We start from the raw sequence: 13,149 nt of genomic DNA, 5'->3' as shown, positions 1-13,149 counted from the left end.
TTTTCCTTCTATTCTTTTAGTATTGCTTTAACTATTCTGGGTCTTTTATTGTTCTTTGTAAATTTTAGTATTTTTTTTGTGCTATTTCCTTGAAGAATATCACTGGAATTTTAATGGGGGTTAAATCTATGTATTATGTATACATTAAATCTATGTATTATTTTTGGTAAAATAGTCATTATGACTATATTAATTCTCCCCATTCATCAACATGTGTCTTGTTTTATATCCTTAAATATTGTCATGTAGTTTTATTTGTATAGATCCTTTACTTGCTTAGCTAATTTTTTTATGTGGTTATAAATGGAATTATTTTCTTAAATTCTGTTCATTCCTCATTTGTAGAATATAAAAGTGCAACAGATTTTTGTATGTCACTGCTATTTTTTTATGTTTCTAATAGATTTTTGGTGGAGTATTTAGGTTTTTCTACATATAACACGATGTTATTGGCAAATAATGATAATTTCACTTCTTTTCCAATCTGAATTCATTTATTATTTTTCTGATTGCTCTAAGAACTCTAATGCTATATATTTTTTTAAGATTTATTTATTTATTTAAGGACTGGGGTACAGGTCAGAAGCATGGGAGGGTGAGAGAATTCACCAGAGACAGACCGGGGAACAGAACAGGCAGACAGACCGAAGACACTGCTGAGGGCAGCAGCAGGCGGGGCAGGAGAGGTCTACTGCGCCACGTGGGTTTCTCCCTGGCCAGCTGGGAATCAAACTGGTGCTGTATAGGCTGCGGACAGCTTCACAGCGCAGCGCTCAACCCGCTGCACCACAGGGGAGGCCCTCTAATGCTAAATTAAAGTAGTGACAGTGGGCATTCTTGCCTTGTTCCTCATCTTGAAGGGAAAAGCTTTCAGTTTTTCACTGTTGATATTGGTGTAGGTTTGTGGTATATGGCCTTTGTAATGTTGAGGTAGGGTCCTTCTATTCCCATTTTGTTAATTTTTTTTATCCACAATCAGGTACTGTATCTCCACAAATGCTTTCTTGGAATCTATTGATATCATCATAGGATTTTTCTACTTCCTTTTGTTAATGTAGTGTATTGTATTAATTGGTTTTAGTATGTTACTCTATCCTTGCATCCCTGGAATAAATGCCACTTGGTTGTGGGGTATGATCCTGTAATATATTGTTGAATTAGGATTGGTAGTAATTTGTTGAGAATTTTTGTAGTTTTGTGTAGTTTTCTTTTTTGCGGTATCTTTTTCTGGTTTTGGTAAAAGGGAAATGTTTGCATCACAGAAGGTGTTAGGAAGCATTCCCTTTTCTTCAATTCTCTGAAAAAAGTAAAATAAGCACAAGTTCTTTGAAGTTTCGCTAAGATGTACATTTAGAATGTTTTTCCATGTTCTGCCTTAAAAAGAAAGTATTATTTCTTAATCTTCAATGAAATAAAATAAAAATGCACTATATGCCTTATTTTCATACCAAAAAAGAAACACAGAATGCTATCGTACTATAGACTGTGCATCTCCTTTGAAAGCAAGGCAAAACACATTTCAATCCCATTTCTGTGAGGATATAAAGACACTTTTAAATACCTCATTGGAACCCATTAAAAGGGCAGCTGACCGGTTTATTAACTTCATCCAGTTAAACTCCATTATTAGTATCTTGCCATTTTCACTATACAGATCCTGTACATAGTTTGGTAAGTTTATATGTAAATATTTCATTTTATTTTACAGTTTTAAAGGTATTTTTTTTTATTTTCAGTTTCTATGTTTGCTGCTGGTATATAGAAATGTTAACTGATTACTGAGCAATGACTTTCCTTCCTCTGTCCTTGCTCCTCTCAATTATTAGTTCTAGGAATTTCTTTCTGTGTATTTCTTTTTTTTTTAAAGATTGATTTATTTATCCATACATACAAGAACCGGGATACAGACCAGGTTCACGGGAGGGTGAGAAGATTCACCAGAGATAGAGCGGGGAACAGAACAGGCAGACTGATGAAATACACTGCTGAGGGGAGCAGCAGGCGAGACAGGAGAGGTCTGCTGCACCATGTGGGACCCTCGCCAGCCGGCCAGGATCGATCCGGCGCTGCAGAGGCTGCGGACAGCTTCACAGTGCTGCGCTCAACCACATGCGCCACCAGGAGAGGCCCTTCTTTGTATTTCTTAGACTTTTATATAAGCCATTAGTGAATCTGCAAATATGGAGTGTTTTATTGCTTTATTTCCTGTAGACCTTTTATTTCTTTTTCTTGCCTTTTTAGGCCAGATAGAAATTCTAAGACTACATTGGATAAAAGTGGTGAAAGCAGAAACCCTTGCTTTGTTCTTGATCTTTAAGGTAAAGCATCTAGTTTCTCACCTCTAAATAGGATGTTTGTTGTAGGTTTCTGTAATATGTTCTTTACCATATACAGAAAGTTACCCTCTATTCTAGTTTGCTGAAAGTGTTCACCATGCATGGGAAGTGCATTTTGTCAAATGCTTTTGCTGAATCAGTTGATATAATCCTATGGTTTTTCTTCTTCATACTTTTGACATAGTGACTTATGCTGATTTTCAAATGTGGGACCAACCTTGCATACCTGGAATAAATCCAAGCTGATTATGGAGTCTCCTGTTTGGCACTTAAACATTTAGATTATAATGTCTTCCTGGTGAATTGATCCTTCTTGTTTTATGTAATGACTCTCTTTGTCTCTAGTAATCTTCTTCACTCTGAAGTTCATTTTTTAATTTATTTTTTTGACAAAGAAACAGCATTTTTATTCACTTTCTTCCTTCTGCTATTCTTCCTCTTCATCATCTTCATCATCTTTCTCTTCCACCTTTTTCCTGGCAACTTTAGTGGGATCCGTGGCACCATCAAACTTACCTTTTGATTTACAGTCAGCGACATCCTTCTAATGTTTTTCCTTAAGCGTCGCCACCTTGAGAGGCTGGTTTTCACTGTCACTTAAGCTATTCCATATCTTGCCCGCTTTTTTTGCCAATGCTCTGGCAGAGATTCCAGGTGTCATGGATTTGATTTTGGGGACGAGTTCTGGTCAGAACAGGGTGAATCTAGATGGTGGTTTTTGGGGGCATTGTTATCAAAAGCTGTCAGGGAGGGCTCCGCGGTATGTGATGTATATTAAAACTGATGGAAGCCATGGCAAGGGGCAGGGGATCCCCCGATCGCTTCTCAGGCTCTAGCTCAGGGACTGACCGCTACTTGACCATCACCAACATCCAACTTGAGGATGAGGCTGAGTAATACTGTGGTGTGAGCAATTCAGATGGTTGAGCCACAGTGACACAGACAAAGGGGAAGTGAGGCCAAAACCTCCCTCCCCCCAGGGTTCTTCCCCACAGGACTCAGGGTGAGCTATGCCCCATCTCACTCTCGGACCTTGAGATCTTTATTCTCCTCCTTCAAACCCTGTGGTTCTGACTTCCTCCCCAGATAGCAGGACAGAGAGGGGCACGGGTCATCATTGAGATCATTTGGACAACTCAGCATCTGTGTCCTCCCCTCAGGAGGCGATGCTGGGAGAGACAGGAAGGATCAAGAACCAGAGAGATAGTGGGGCTGATCACCATGCCCCAGGGTCACAGCCTTGTGCCCACAGCACGAGCTCTGCTCAGAGATGAGTGTGGAGTCTCAGAGCTCCAGGGAATTGTCTGCAGGTTGTGTCCTGCCTTCTCATCCCCTTGGGTTGAAGAAGAGCCCTGTAAGGATTGTGGATCAGCAACAAACACCTGACTTCAGGGGTGTCTGGACAGAGAGTTCTGAGACCCATGGAGGGTGTTGCCTGGGTCCAGGTCCAATTGGGCATTGAGGCGCTGTGAGGAGGTCTGCATCAGGACAAATGGGGGCACACTGCACTGCAAAGCGCCACGGTACGCCACCCACACACGCACGCCACGCCACATGGCGCCGCGCCGTTTGGCTGAGTACGCATGCACAGTGGGGAGGGCGGACAAGCCTAACGTTTTTCCCGCCTACTTACCCCACACAGAACTTCCTGTAGCTCTATGATATTTTGGACAGCTACCCATTCTTCATTACTGTAGATATAGGGCATCAAGTTATGGCTGGGGGATGATATTAAATGTGTAAGGGGATGCTACTCTACTCTTTGTAGTACCACGTTCCTCAGAGGATAGCGAGTCAGCTCCTTGTTCTGAGCCCTGGGTGTAATGGCTATTATGGGAGAAAGATACAGCACACTTCTTCATTTGTCTAAACCACATTACATTTGAGTCCAAACCATATAATCTGGATGGTAGAAGTTCAGTATCATCATTTCAAGGGTTCCTTACCCTTTTTATGGGATATTAATGGGTTTTGATGCTTACTTAGTTCCAAGAAAAAGGAGATGGATTGTAACCCTTAGTTCTTTTTGTTTGCTATAGTTATCTCCATTGTTAATTCTTCCACAGGATGACTGGTGTTATGTTGGTCCTTGCTAGGCTGGCTGACCACTGTTCTGGAAGAACTAGAGAGCTGCCTCTTTCATGAGCCTCACCACCGATCACAAACTGAATCCCAGAATCTCTCACAACTGCTAGTGTATTTACCCATGATATCCCCAACTTGCACAGATGTCTACAGTCATAGTCTACATTTTTTGGTGGTGCAAAGAAATGAAGCTTAAATCTCTATCACTAGCAGAATTTTACATTCAACCACTTTTCACTCAATAACTTCTCAATCTGAGAAGTGCATAAGAATATGGAATGTGGATTCAGACTCCATGGGTTTAAATCCTGCATCCATCACTTACTAATCATCGCCATGGGACAAAAATGTTACCTCTCCAAGCCTCAGTTTCCTCATCCACAATATGGAGATTGTAATACTGGCATCTACCACTGTTATATTAATATAATTAAAATAGTTATACTGTTCCTGCAACAATGCTTGTTAGTATAATATAGTAAAAGTATAAGGTCATATAAAATATAACAAGCTTTACCTAGTAGGAATAAGTTCAACTTTTAGGTCACAATCTACTTCAGTCTCAGTCAGAACGTAGCCTCTTTATCTGCCAAGGCTTTCATAATATTTTGCTGGGTAAGGGGTCCATTTTCAGGGAAACCTTGAAGTACACACTGAAGATTTTAATTTCCTATCCGCAACACACTCTGCCTAGACCTAGGTGAGAACTTAGAGCAGTGTTTGTAGATGAGTGGTCCATAGACGACTGCATCCAATCTTTCGGGATAAGGTAAAGGGAAATGCATATTAAGCTGCCCCTGAGATTTTAATATACACTGAAATGTCTAAATCACTTGTCTCCATTCTCTGTGTCTTTTCACGTATGGTTACCTCTTCATGAAATGTCCAGTCCCCCCACTCCTACCTGTGGGAACAAAGTAAGCCACTTCCATGAAGGCTTCCCTAAGTCCCCTAATTTCATATTCACCACCACCAGCACATGCAACCTCTTCTGTTACTGTGGCATGAGTGACATGGTGAACTATCAGAACTGGGGTGCAGGAGAGTATTGGGGAGCATTGGAATCCAGCAGCTGGATTGGGGTAGTGGGAATGAACCATGGTTTGTATTTGGAATTTGTATACGTGAGATAACACTGCCAAAAGTGTGGGGGTGGGGAAATCAGCCAAGAGGGCAGGCAAAGTCTGGAGGAAATCACAACAAAGTAGCACCTATGGACTCCCCTGATTGGTTAGAAAAGTACATTCTCTTTATCCGGAGGAGAGGAATGTGTGCAGTTGGTATTACTTACTAGCCTGCCTGGAGATAAGACTAGTACTACCTGATTGGCTGCTCTGAAGCAGCATAGTGTATGACACTGCCTGAAAGCTTACATTCTCTTTGTGCACCTGTGGTCGCTTCTTTCTAGAAAGTTCTTTATGTTTGTTTCTGCTTGCGAGCTGCTTTTCTGAGGGCTCCTGACCAAGGCTCCAGGATCTCTAGCCAGGGACCTAGAACTTTGGGATTGAGAATGAGGACGGAAACTAGGTGCATTGAGGGAGGTGCTGCACTCCTTGGTTCATCCTCTCCACTTCTTTAATTCTCTGAAGTACATTGGAGTCAATGGCCCCAATGAATCCCGTAAGCCATGTGCACTGTCTGCCATGTTGTAAAGGTGGCACCAGGGTACTGTACCTCACGCTGGGCAGAAAATGGCTCCCAGGGATCTACATTTGGAACACACCCCTCTGGTCCTGTAGCCCAGAGACTTCAGTTTGAAGAGAAAAAAAAAAAAAAACCCTTTGAAGCTGTTTAAGATAGCAGCAGAGGGTTTGAGACAGCAGCAGCTGCAAAAGGAACATAAGTGGGAGGGTCTCCTCGCAGCTGCCCAACGTCCCCACCCCCCAGCAAACTCAACAGCTAATCTTAGCAGTGTCTCCCCCTTAGTAAACTGGGCCCACCGCATGCACATGTTTCTTCATACAGATAATCCCCAGGGTTCCTTCTAGCCTCATGCTTGACTACATTTTAGATTTCAAATTTTGTGTTAAGTAAGGATTTTCAGAAGAAAGGTTGGCTGCTGTCCTGAGAGTGGCGAAATATCCTCCGGTCGCTTTAGTGAGATTTCAGGAGATCACATGGCCAGTTTAGGGGTCCTGGAACACAGGCCCTCAGTAGATCCCCCACCCGTGGAGTCATTGCCAACTTCCTGTTTCCCAGCAATTACTCCCCACCCCCACCCCGTCCCCACCTCAGTCCACCCCCATCTCCCACTTGCAGGCGCTGCCTCAGCGCTCCTGCACCCTAGACACCACGCCTCCCGCTGCATCCGCCCCCTCATGCCCAGTCCCCTTATCCTCGGCGCCCTCGCGGAGGGGTTCATCTCACACGGCCGCCGCTCACGCCGCCCTGCCGGCCGCGCACGCCACCGCCGCCGCCAGCAGCAGCCTCGCCAGGCTCCTCGCCTCAGCGCCTCAGCTGCCGCCGCCACCGGCCTCGGTACACCCCTCGCCCCGCTGTTCCTGTAGCCTCTTAAGAGCCAGCGCTCCCAGCAGACACGGAGGCGCCCCGATCCTCCTCGGCACCTACACGGGTGCCACCACCGCCCACCCGGCCGGCGCCCAGCATGGGCCCGCAGCAAACAGGTAGCAGGAAGCGGAAAGCGCCGGCGGTCGAGGCGGCCGCCGCGGGCTCGTCGTCGCAGGGCGCGGCGGCGGCGGGCGCGGCGGGCGCGGCGGCGGCGGCGGACGCGGAGGGGCCGCTGCAGCGCAAGAAGCAGCGGCGGCCGGCGGCGCGACGCTCGCTGCTGCACTACCTGCGGGGCCGCGAGGTGGGCGCGCGGGGCCCGGCGGGCGGGCCGCCGGGCCTCGAGGGCCAGCTGCGCGGCTACGCGGTGCGGAGGCTGCCCGAGCTGCTGCGCGAGCGCGAGCTGGCCCTGGGCACGCTCAACAAGGTGTTCGCGTCGCAGTGGCTGAACGCCAGGCAGGTGGTGTGCGGCACCAAGTGCAACACGCTCTTCGTGGTGGACGTGCAGTCGCGGCAGCTCACGCGCATCCCCCTGATGCGCGACCGCGGCCCCGGGCTGGCCCGGGCGCAGCCGGGCTGCGGCATCCACGCCATCGAGCTGAACCCGTCCAAGACGCTGCTGGCCACGGGCGGCGAGAACCCCAACAGCCTGGCCGTCTACCAGCTGCCCACGCTCGACCCGCTGTGCCTGGGCGACCGCCACGGCCACAAGGACTGGATCTTCGCCATCGCCTGGATGAGCGACACCGTGGTCGTCAGTGGCTCCCGCGACGGCACCGTGGCGCTGTGGCAGATACATCCTGATATAGTCACTGGCAGAATCGCCTGGCACGACGACGCCGGGCTCCCGGTGTATGGCCACCTCCGTCCCCGGGCCATTGAAACCATCCCCAGGGCCAGCAACAACCCCAATAACCGCAAAGTGCGGGATCTGGCCTTCAGCGGCAAGAACCAGGAGCTGGGAGCTGTGTCTCTGGATGGCTTCTTCCACCTCTGGAAAGCCGGCAACACCCTGACCAGGCAGATGTCCTTCAGGCTGCCCCAGTGCAGAGAGAATGTGTGCCTGACCTACTGTGATGAGCCGTCCCTCTACGCTATCGGGTCCCAGTCACACCTCTCCTTCCTAGATCTGCGCCAGGGGCTGCAGAATATCCGGCCCTTGTGCTCCCGAGAGGGTGGCACCGACGTGCGGTCTCTGAGCTTCTACCAGCACATCGTCACCTTAGGCACCGGCGACGGCTGCCTGCTCTTCTACGACATCCGCGCGCAGAAGTTTCTGGAAGAGAGGGTCTTAGTCAACCCGGGCCCTCCGGCTGTGGCTGTAACGAGGAAGCTGAAGCTCACCTGTGGCAGAGGCTGGCTCAACCATGATGACCTGTGGGTGAACTACTTCGGTGGCATCGAGGAGTTCCCCAATGCGGTCTACACCCACTGCTACAACTGGCCTGAGATGAAGCTGTTTGTGGCGGGAGGGCCTCTCCCTTCAGGCCTCCACGGGAACTACGCAGGACTGTGGAGCTAAGGATGGCTGGCCCTGTGTTCTCAAAGTGCCCAAGACTTACCTCCCAGTCTTATTAATAAGACTTCCTCACGCTGTGTTTGTGCTTTAAATTCATTTGGCTTTGTTTTGCAGGTGGTTGTGCCCAACTTACCTGTGTGTAGTGTATTAGGCTGAGAGAGACTTTGGACAATCAAAACTTTAAGATTTTCTACACTGCAATACCATATTTGAATTCTCATACAGAAAATTTTGTCTAATTCTTATTTGTATTCTCTCTGGGTAATTTACATATATTCTCTCTCTTTGATGTTGTGCAGTTTATGGTTTACAATTTACAGTTATGTAGATTTTGTTTTTTTTCATTACCAGTATTGATTCAACATTGTTCTTAGTTGCTTTTCATTACGGATGTGTGGTTTTTGAAGAATATTTTTAAAACAGGTTTTGGTATATCTGTTCTGAAGAGTTAACTACAGTTTTATGGCATTGCTCCAATGTTATACATTCAAACATACATTACACGTTCTGCATTACCAAAGTTTTAAAACATTCCATTTGATAATTGTAACCTTTGTGTTTATAGTTTGTAAGTTGTTGGTGCTAAACATGCTTTCAAAAAAATTGCTTTTGTTTTAAAAAACTGCTCTTATAATCTTGTTTCATGTACCAAAACCTCAGCTGGTCATCATACTTTAGGAATGCAAGTGTTCCGCAGATTGAATGTTCAGAATTAATCTGAAAATCTATTTTTTTCTCCTTTAACCCTTATTTACATTTTCATGTGCTGTTGTTAGATAACTGAATGTGTGGTGGTGTTTTTTTTTTTTTTCACTTCTTGCCTTAGTACTATCAAGACTGTAGAATATATTTGAATGTTTGCTGTATAAGGATCTTGCACAGAGTTTCAGTGCCATCATTCAAAGCAGGGATTCTAAGTATAAATGTAGAATGTATGGCAAACTGGGCAGAATGTATACTGATCCAGAATATAAACTGGATATTTTTTTGCTGTTGCTGTTCTTAATACCAAATATTATATTTGAAAGTCTGCTTAACATTTAAGTCACAGGAAAAAAAAAGAAAACTGAGCCAGTCCCACTCCTTCTGAAAAAGGTCTTATTTTCTAAATTCCAAATTAATAAGACTTTATTTTGTGAATTTCAATGATTCTTAAAGTAGTATAAATATATTACTAAAAAGTAGTAATGTTTTAATCTGCAGTGTAATATAGATAATATACAATTATTAAGGAAGTTTGTTTTTGAAGTGATGAACTGGAGATTCAAAATAAATGGGATTCTGTTGAAAAGTAATGTGCATCTCAGATAAATACAATTTGTACTCTGTTAGGAAAATAGGTTGTACTTATCCACGTGAGAATATTGGAAGTGAGGAAAGAGTGACCCTTCCTCAAAACCTGTGATGGTTGTGCTGACCTCAGACTAGTATTGTGGTGTGTCTGTTTTTTATTAAATGCTTTGGCACTTATATGCTGCCTTGGTAGCCATGCACTATATGCTGTTCAGTTGCAAATCTGAACCAAGTAATATAATAACACTAAAAGTGAGTTAAGAAATATGGAAAATAAGCTTTTGTTTACATAGATTGTTTTAACAGTTTTATGTAGTTGTTAAGTAACAGTAAAACGTATTTAATTTAATGTGTGCTTATATGTGTCTCCAACTCAGTTGTGTGTGTCTTGAGAGCAAAAATTATAACTGCCTTTTTTATATTCTCTCATTTCTCCACTAATGCCTAGAAAATCATAGGTAGTCAGTAAATATTTACTGAATGAATGTACTTGCCACTGGAGACCTAAAGTTCAAGGCTATGAAAAATGTATAAGTACATAAATACATAAATAAAAGTGTGCAGTTAAATAATTTTGAATGCTGTTGTTTTTGGACCACTCATTCCACCCCATTTCCTTAAAATTTGTCCTGATTTACAGGTCTGCCATTTGTTTTATCTAGTCATAAACCTAGTGCTTCACTATGGTAGTGATCCAGGTACTTACCCATTCATAAAATTGCGTACATATTTTTTCTTTACCAGAAGATAAAGAAAAATATATAAATTTTAGATGGCACTGGAATTTAATATTCTATCCTGTAAATATTTTGTAGACTTCCTGAAAATATATTCTTTCAGAAATTAATTTTGAAGATCTTTTTTTTTGTGTGTGTGGGTGGTTTGTATTTTTACTTAAAAATAGGTATTTGCTAAAAACTTGAACATTAATCCAAGAAGTTCACTGAAGCATTCACTGCCTATCTTCCTGTAGGTTATAGGGTATTTTATGGTATTTTGGCTTTGTTTTAGGACATGGGAACATTTTCAGACTGATTGGCACTTTCAATGCAGGGTGGGATTTTATTTCATTTTTAAAGATTTATTTATGCATACAAGAACTGGGGTACAGGCCAGAGGTGTGGGTGGGTGGGTGAGAGGGTTCACCAGAGACAGAGTGGGGAACAGAACATGCAGATTGACCGAAGTACATTCCTGAGGGAGCAGCGGGCGAGCCAGGAGAGGTCTGCCTTGCCATGTGGGTTTGTCCCTGGCTGTCCAGGGATTGAACTTGTGCTGCAGAGGCTGCAGATTGCTTTATAGTGTGGTGCTTAACCTCTTGCGCCACCAGGGAGGCCTGGGGATGGGATTTTAAAGAAATAGAAGGAGCATCTCTACTCTGGTTTGTCCTCTGACTTGGCCCTTAACTTCATCACTCATTCTTAGCTTTTTCATATTTTAGGATATGTATTTTTTTCTTCATTGAAATAATACTGGTTTACAACCTTGCATATGATTCAGAGGTACAGGATCACACCTTTCATGTGTATGTTGCCACACCACAAACTCCACCAAGGCACCCAGACTCCACCAGAGTCCATTGTACGCTCTTCCCAATTTGCTCTCCCCCTCTCCTTCCCCTTCTGTAGCCTCCATTGTACAATCAGATTTCAAGGGTGTGATACTGGTTTGGCATTATTTCACCCTTTCTTTCTTATATTCCACACATAATTGACAGCATTCATTATTTGTCTTTCTGCATTTGACTTAACTCACCGAGCGTAATCCCCTCTAGTTCCATCCATGTTGTTGCAAAAGTTGAGTTTGCTTTTTTTTATTGCTTAATAGCATTTTATAGTGTATATATATACATCTTCCTAATCCTTTCATCTGTCTTTGGGCACAGAGGTTGTTTCCATAGCTTGGCTATTGTAAACAATACTGCAGTAAACATAGGAGTGCATATATCCCTTTGTATTAGTGTTTCTGCATTATTTGGATACTTAGGAGTGGAGTTGCTTAATCATATGGTGTATCTATTTTTTATATCTTGAGAAACCTCCGTATTATTTTCCATGGGTGTTTGACCAGTCTACACTCCTGCCAACAGTGTTTGAGTGTTCCCTTTTCTCCACTAGGGTATGTATTTTTGGTGCCAAACCTCGTGACTTGCCTTTTAAACACTAAATTGATTAACTATGTAATTTATATTATATGCAGAAATTTAAATATTTTGAAATATTGCCCAGTTCAGGGACAAGGTGATCTACAGATGTACAATTAATTGTATAAACTGTGGATGTCAAATAATTGAAAAAGTTGCCATGTCAGCACTGCAGAAAACCCATAGATGTAATGCAATTAAAATATAACAGGGAATACAAATCTCAGTGTACAAATAACCTATCATTATTGCCTAAAAAATCTTAGTTACTTGTAACTATGCATTAAAAAATGCTAGCTCCATTTATCTCCCACTGCGTATTCACATACTCCTCCTCAAGCACATTGCTGACTCAAAAATTTATTTTCCTCCCTTTTACTGTATGGAATGAGTTAATTTCTCATTTTTTTTTAATGGGAGAGAGAGTGTTTACTAATTAAGGATATCCACTGAAATAAATTGAGGTGACTACTCTGGGAAAAAATTCATTTGTTAAATATACTCTAGCATTAATGATAAACAAAATTGAATTCTCCAGAGGTTGATTTTTATCCAGCTGTACTCAGTGTTGAACAAGTTGTCAAAAAATTTCCATTAATTGCTAATTTAGAGTGATTTTAGAAAGCAGTTCACAAAGCCCTCCCGGATGTTTTACTGACAGCTTCCTAATCTCTGCAAGTCTCAGGTAACCCAGCTACATTAAACATGTCACCGTGAGCTGCTCAGGGATGCAGTTCAGTGAGAACGACAGGTACTAATGTGAGAGACTGCATAGGCCGCAGGTGGTTGCTTTAAGGGATGTTATTTTAAGGTCTGCTGAAAGGGCTGCCTAAAAGTATTTCCCTCTACTGAACTACTGCAAATCCAGAGATACCAAGCAATGGAAAGTGGCAGCAGTGAAAGGACAATGTGGTTACAGGAGGCTGCCTCGAAAGGGTCAGACAGAATCTTAACTGCTAGGTATTTTTTTGGAAGGCAGTGGTTTTTGCTTCATTTGCCCTGCCCCACCATTTTTTTTTCTTTTAAATTCTCTGTGACATCCCAGAGAGATTAAGCACTTAACTTCTTCATGCTGTCATAATGAATGTTTTGTTATTATCTTTATTATAGTACTTACTAGATCATAATACAGTTAACTGTGGGTATCTAATACCCTCATCCACCATTTGAATGTGTACTCTGTCATCCCAATACCTAGCATGATAGACTGCATATACATGGCACTGGGAGATCCAGTGCAATAGCTAATACATTAATTCCTTGGTATA

The 13,149-nt window shown here is 43.3% G+C and overlaps 1 protein-coding gene across 1 annotated transcript; it reads left to right on the top strand.

Annotated features, from left to right (window-relative positions):
* Positions 1-7,026: 7,026 nt before the first annotated feature.
* Positions 7,027-8,448, top strand: LOC311187846 (DDB1- and CUL4-associated factor 12-like protein 2; the record flags this gene model as incomplete). Its single annotated transcript, XM_084259225.1, has 1 exon — positions 7,027-8,448. One exon carries the CDS (start codon positions 7,027-7,029, stop codon positions 8,446-8,448), a length of 1,422 nt encoding a protein of 473 aa, XP_084115351.1.
* Positions 8,449-13,149: the final 4,701 nt, after the last annotated feature.

The sequence above is a fragment of the Talpa europaea genome, assembly GCF_964194135.1.
Source record: "Talpa europaea genome assembly, chromosome: X".
In the NCBI taxonomy this organism is placed as follows: domain Eukaryota; kingdom Metazoa; phylum Chordata; class Mammalia; order Eulipotyphla; family Talpidae; genus Talpa; species Talpa europaea.
The sequence above is the reverse complement of the archived record's forward strand: the minus strand, read 5'-3'. Positions and strand labels throughout refer to the sequence as shown.